Genomic DNA, 7359 nt, shown 5'->3' with positions numbered 1-7359 from the left:
CATCATCTTTGATTTTTTTTTTAAATAAAATCGATAGTTGATAATATAAAAATTTTATTCTAACGAAACCATTTTTAATATTTAAAAAATATAAAGTTAATTCGATAAAATATAAAGTTAATTCGTTAAAAGGTTGGAACTCATTCGAATAGAAATTAAATGAAAACAAAAATGACCAGCTAGTGTTATTATTGGATTATGTAAATGTAAATATAAAATTAACATAATATGACATGATTTTATATTTAGCTATTCCACTCAAAACTTATTCTCCTGTATTAAATTATCCATCTATTAATAAAAATAATAATAAAATATTATAAATTTAATAATATTTTTTTTAATTTTTTTTATTAATTTTTTTTCTAAATTAAGAGCTTTTATGGAAGTACATCATTATTTTTATTGAATAATATGGAAAAATAATGGGAGAGGAAGAATGAAAATGAGGAGGGAGAATAGAGGTATAGAGAGTGTATACATATATTATTTTTTATTTATTTGGTTGTGATACATTAACAATCAAATTTGACTATCAATCTTAATTTTTACTATAGCAAAAAGTCAAAAGTTTTGAAATTAGATAACTTAATGTAAAATATTTTTAAATTCTATTAGGTAAATTTCCTATTGAATTTGCATTTGAGGATCCTCAAGCATTCTCAACGGATTATTTATATCCAAAATAAATTATAATTTATAACTATTAGACAGAAAATTCATTTGCAATGAATTAGCCAATAACAAATTTTATATCTTTTAGTCACAATAATTGTAAAAAGAATACCAAATTTGATATATATAGACTAAATATTTATTTTATTATTTTTTTTGTAACACTCTCTCTTCTCTCTATTTACATTTACAAATTTTTATCAATTTCTTTAAATTAAATAATAAAATATGATAAAATAAAATATATTATTAATTAAAAAGATAAATATTTTATAGATTATTAATCACTTGTTACTATATAATAAATAAATTGATAATTTAAGGTAGATATTTGATATGAATAGCTAGTGTTAAATTTATCTTATATTATTCTATTATTATATGATAAAAAATAACTATTCTAAAATATAAAAATTTATATAAATAAAATAATTAAAATTTATATTTATTTTACATTCATCAAAATTCATCAAAATTATCCTTTATACATGTATAATGCATTAACAATCATCTTATAGTCTATCAAACTTAGACTCATTTTCCTCGCCACCAGAGAATTTATAGCCGATCAAACTTGGACTCATTTTCCTCGCTACCAGAGAATTTAAAGGTAATTGCGAGGTGATACCAACGTGGCCAATTTACTATGCATCGATTGCAACTCCAAGATCGAGCTCCCACCTTCTTTGATGGCCTCCATTGCCGCCCGGCGCAACTCCTCAACTCGTTCCCTTATCACCCTATTCTCACTAATCGAGTCAGACAAAACTCGGGCCAGCTCATCCGAGTCTGGCACAAATCGTGAGCCCTCACCCACCCTTGTTGCCACCTTCAACTCCTCCACCACGAGGGTAGCATTCGAAAACTGGTCGGCACTCATTGGCCAAGCCAGCAATGGCACCCCGGCCACTATGCCCTCGAGAGTCGAGTTCCAACCACAGTGAGTCAGGAATGCACCGACAGCTCGATGACTCAGTATTTGGACTTGTGGGGCCCACCCTCGTATCACGAGACCTCTCGCAGCCTCTCGATCTTCAAATCCTGGTGGGAGCATGCTATCCACGTGTCCACTTTTAGACTCCTTCACCGCCCAAATAAAATGTATGCCACTCTTCTCCAGTCCGAAAGCCAGCTTTTCCATGACGTCCATGGGCAACCTAGCTTGACTCCCAAAGCACACATACACCACCTTCTGATCATCACGCGCGTCAAGCCACGACGATATCTGTTCCACTTTTACCAAGCTGGACCCACCCCTCTGCTTGGACCCACTGATTTCTTCATCACCTTCAAATCGGTGTAAGGGCCCCACTGCCCACACCCGATCATGCCCCATCTCCTTTCTCAGATGTTGCAAATAAACTCGTTCCAACTCGTCGAACGAGTTGATAACGAGTCCCCAACTCTCTATGTCAGCAAGAAACCCATCTTTGACGAGCTCCGAGTCCGGATCTCCTTTAGTTTCAACGAAACTTCGATAAACAGGAGAGACCTGCCACCAATGGTATTTCGGTGAACCCGGGATATTGGGAAACGAGACGATCTCGTCTTGACCATCTTCTTCACGGGAATTCTGTTTCTGCCTCATTGGTAAGTACCGCCAGAGAGAGTAAATGACAGACAAGGCCATGGCACCGGACGGTGAGAAAACGAGGCGACGAATACCCAGCTCGCACGCGAGGCGGTGGGTCCAGCCCAAGAACATGTCGGAGACGATAGCCACAGGTGGCGAAGGGTGGGACCTGAACCATCGGAGCAAGGGCTCGTGGAGCTGGGCCAACGAGATCATCATGGCGCGGAAGGAGTTGGGGGGCAGGTCCTTGACGTTCTCTACGCCCGGCGGTATTGCGGGGTGCGAAGGAAAGGGGAGGACGAGAGTTTTGATGGAAGGGTGGGCGGAGAGAAGAGGCTCAAGGAGAGGAAGGTTGCTTGGAGTGACGAGAATGGTGATGGTGACGCCATGGATGGCGAGCTGGTGGGTAAGGTCGAGGAGAGGAATCATGTGGCCCTGTGCCGGGTATGGGAAGACTAGGAGATGAGCGTCGGTTCCCGACATTGTCATGGCGCTGTTTGTTTTTCGATTATTCCGAGGTAGACACAACAATAAATAGGATTGGAATATGGTTATTCAAAAGAAAAAGGATGTATTCAAAAAGATATCAGACACAGAATCGATGGTTGAGGAGGAGGAATTAGCTAGAAGAGCAAAGAAGAAGAAAGAAAGGCGAGGAATTCTGCGGTTCGTCAGCTACCTCTAGGCAGACAATATATATTTACATACATACTTATATATATATATATATATACACCAAATTAATGTTAGGCGCTTGTGTTACGGCGCATACAATTACAATTAAAGTAAAAATGAGAAAGAATAAAAGAAATAATAAGAAACTTTAATTATAGAAAAATTTCACTTATAACAAAAGGATTACAAAAATTTTTCTCTTAAATAAGGAGAGCACAATTGACAATATTCTTTCTTATAAAAGGAGAAAACTCACTCTTTTTTATAAAAAGAGAGACAATATATAGAAGAAATCTCACTATTTTTCTTTCTAAAACTCTCTCTCTTTCTTTAATTTTTTTTTTTTCAAAATGGGATAGGTTTTTAAAAGTAAAAATATGTATTTATAGGAATTAAAGGAGGTGGAAGATGGCGGAAGTAAGTGGAAGATGATGGAAGTAAATGTGAACGCAAGCTTGATGTAGGTTGTTAACTAGCCACCATTTTTGACGCATAAAGAAGATAGTGGAAGCAAGTGAAAGATGGCGGAAGTAAATGTGAACGTAAGCTCAACTAACTACTATTTATGACCCATAAAAGTCCATAAAAGTAGCTTTACAGCTACCATTAATGCATTTATGATATAACGTATGTATTTCTTTTTGGAGGTTGGTGAGGAATATTTTTCTGAGCATTTTTGGTAGCCAAGGAAATAAATATAGGGAAGGTATATATGGCTAGCTAGCTTGCGTGAATTTATCAGCAAAATGTCAAAAGCATTTTTGTGCATGCGGCTGAGAAAGAAAATAGATTCAATCAGCAGGTTTGTGAATGGCGGTAACTTGGATTAATGGTTTCGCTATTTTAAGAAGAGGAAATATCTAACAAATTAAGGGAGAGGGAATATATGGCCGTAGAATTCTTGCAGAAATGCTCAAGCCACGCATAGGGAATCCAACTGGGTCCCGACAATGATTTTTTTTATTTAATGATTAAAAAATATTTTTTAATGATGATGTGAATTTTTTTTTTAAATATTTAAAAGTCTTACAAAAATACATTAAAAAAAAAAACAACAAAAATAAAAAATTTGAACTGTCGAAGCCTGGATCACCATGTGTGGCTGTAACTGGGGTCCAATACATATTATGTTATGGATGATTCCTGTGAAAGTAATACTAATTCAAAAATGATATTAGACGTCGTATAGAAGGATTCACGGACATTTACACGTAAAGAAGAAAGACAAATATTTCTTTTTACTGTAATCACATGTTGATTGAATATGATGTCCTTGATTAAAGATATATGTTCCCTAACATGAGACAAGATTAAATCTTTGTGCAAAGCTTTGTTAAAGTGATTGTCATGAGCTATCTTTTCTCTTTTCCTGAATAAGATACTCATACTAAAAAATCAAGATTACAAAAGCACATGAATTATGTAGGTCGAAAACTTACTCCCATTTTACATATAAGTTTGAAGTGATACTCAAACGTATTCGTATCAGCAACCCATTTTGCTAGCAAGTGTGCTGTTGATTAGCAAGTCTGGGGTCCACGTTACACAAATGTTTCAGCTTGATGTCCTTTGTCTATCCTATCCATCTCCTGTTGTTCTCTTCATTATTATATTCCCCTGCATGGTGCACGTCTTTGGAGTCTCCTTCAATCTGCAGTTGATCAATCCTAATTTTTTACACCAATTTACAATCTACGACTACTCCCCTTCCATCTCCTCTTCCATCTACTTCACATGAGCAGTTGGTTTGGATTTTTTTCCAACCATATTGGTGTGTATGCCCCGTATAATCCCTAGACACCGCTGCTATAACCGAGCGTGTGGCTCTTAACAGCCGCATCATAATTAATTTTGCATCTATCCTTCTCTGCGGGAATCCAATACCTTCCTCTTTCTATATTCTCCGCTTTTCTAGCATCTCTATATTCTTCCAAACGACAATATTTTACCTTCCTGGTCGTATCCATGACATCATGTGGTTCTTTTTCATGATGTACTTTGTCGTTTCTACCGAACCATATAGTGTCCACGATGATTGCAGCACATAGGGTGAGTTCTTGCTCTTTGTTAGTTACCACCTGCAGTTCATCATGAGGTTTTATGACACAACTCATCCAATTTCTGATCATATCCATGGGCCTAGGAGACTGCCTCCAAATCACTCTGGCGAAATTACATTTGATAAACAAGTGTTCAGTTGTTTCTATTTCGGCCAAACAAAGGGGATAGAGGCATCATCTTGGCTCATGAATTAATGTTACCACCTTAGCTATGTTAGCTCTACTTGGTATTGCATTTCAAGCAACCTTCCATAGAGACATGTTTAGTCTTGCAGGTGAAGAAACTTCATGTGAGCAGCAGATGCTCAATTTCCATTCGATTTAACGCTGATTGTAGACGGAACGGGGGAATTGTGAAATTTTGAAAGTAAGCGAGTCCACTTTAATGCAATTATTAGTTTCGGGAATACATTGTGAATTGAGTGAAAATTAGAAGGGGAAAAATATAATTAACCCATATTAAAATCACCAATAAGGACCCATGGCATGGCCAAAGAGTCAAAAGAGACCAAACCAGACCAAAGAGACCTACAATCCAAGTACCTACATTTTGCTTACACAGTTGAAACCATCACTGTAGAATTTATCAACAGTGTAACTTGTTGATTAGATGTTCAAAGAATAGTCACCTGTATATCATCTTGCCAGAAAACCCATAGTTTCAAGAACTCCATTAGAAAAAGACGCATCAAAATGTAAAATACTTTGCCAACATAGAAGCTTACTATCACCTCTAAAATGCTCTGCCACAATAAGAATTTTCGATTTATGATTTTTTAACAAAGAAAGAAGTCTTTTTCTGAGGTGCCGAGACCTCGAACATTCCAAAACAAAATTTTACCAATCATAAATCCAGTTGAGAGGGCTTGCTCGGAGCCCTAGTAGAATTACGTAAAAGACAACCTTTAAGCACTTCCGTCTTCCCAATTTCTGAATCCTAGAAAACATCTTTTTCTTTCCCCAAGTGTGGAAGTTCTCTTTCTCCATCAGAGTCTAATAAATTCCTGGAAATAGCCCCTACGACAGACAAATCCCATGCTTCTTTCGGTCCTAGCAAATGACCATCTATGTTCCCAACAAAAAGATACCATGGCATCAAATCTTCACCATTCGGGCCCAACTCCTCTATTACAAGCACATCTTCATAGGGTGTCTCTATGTCTTGGGTCCCACTAGATTCCCCCCTCCACTAAACCGCCCTTCTCGCACGTAAACACACGCACCCAATCCTGAATACCATGCAACTCTTGGACATTCCCATGATCAAGAACATCATTTTGTGCTAGTGCCTGAGGCTTCTATGCAAAACTGCTGATTGAGGCGAATGCACATGCATATGATCAGGCTTAGCACTTGCATCACCAAAAATAGCGGTAAACGCACCCACATTCAACCATGGTTAACACTCATACAAAAATCCAAGCTGCCCCAAAGAGTTAAGGACTCGAGTCCCCCCATAAAAAGTGGGGACCAAGGTTAATGCACGCACATGCAATCAGGGTTAACACCTGAGCCTTAGCAAAGTGATTGAGAAACCCTCTCGCTACCTCAGCAACGCAGTCAAGCAATCCCCCTACTACCTTAGCAAGAGATGTTAGCACACGTGCATCCAATTGAGATTTACACTCTCACTATAACTGCTGCCAACAGGTTATCTCCAAGAACGAGCCTCTGAGATCCATCCCAGCATCGCACGATACCTTTGAGAATGAGGTGACAAGCTCAGGAACTACCTGAGATGGACTCAATCGATGAGCTCCCTGACCACTTAGCATAACTCAAACCTTAACACCAAAACAACTCCAACGTTGCAAGGAGGAAAGAAATCCTCTAGCACCTATGAAAACAAAAAAGATCACCAAGAAAGAAATATATGCCTTTCGATAACGATAACCAGCCACACATGAGCATCAACGTGCTTGGTTATCATATATATGCTCACAAAAACAAATATCCTAAAGGCCCATCCTTAGGGACCCCGTACAAGGATTTACATATCTCCTCAAGGTCCACCCTTAGAGATCTTTATTGTATTAGATGACAATGGAAAATTAGGAAAAAGTCCCTAAATTTTTTTTTTCTACAGTTTTCATAGACTATGTCTATCATTGCTGACTTGAAAATTCTCAAGACCTTCTTGCTGGACAAGTTGACCTTAAGAATTGCAAGCATATCTTGGATATGAAATGAACTAGGGTCCAGCCCATTGCCAATAATAAAAGGAAGATATAAAGACATGGAAAGTTGACTGACAAAAGTGATATAAGACAAGTAGAAATCAATTACTCCAAAGAATGAAAGAGACTTCTATAAAAGGTGGAAATCTCTACAAATCAAGAGGGATTATCGGCTCCCCCTCTCAAGATTTCTACAAGG

General features: G+C 37.5%; 1 protein-coding gene across 1 annotated transcript; it reads right to left on the bottom strand.

Annotated features, from left to right (window-relative positions):
- Positions 1–1095: 1095 nt before the first annotated feature.
- On the bottom strand, positions 1096–2960 carry LOC122295696 (UDP-glycosyltransferase 89B2-like). Its single transcript, XM_043104782.1, has one exon. The coding sequence runs from the start codon at positions 2735–2737 to the stop codon at positions 1280–1282; it is 1458 nt and encodes a 485-aa protein (XP_042960716.1). The 5' UTR covers positions 2738–2960; the 3' UTR covers positions 1096–1279.
- Between the last annotated feature and the right edge of the window lie 4399 nt (positions 2961–7359).

Source organism: Carya illinoinensis, chromosome 15, assembly GCF_018687715.1.
Source record: "Carya illinoinensis cultivar Pawnee chromosome 15, C.illinoinensisPawnee_v1, whole genome shotgun sequence".
NCBI lineage: Eukaryota > Viridiplantae > Streptophyta > Magnoliopsida > Fagales > Juglandaceae > Carya > Carya illinoinensis.
Note: the sequence above shows the minus strand (reverse complement) of the source record. Positions and strands in the feature narration are given on the sequence as shown.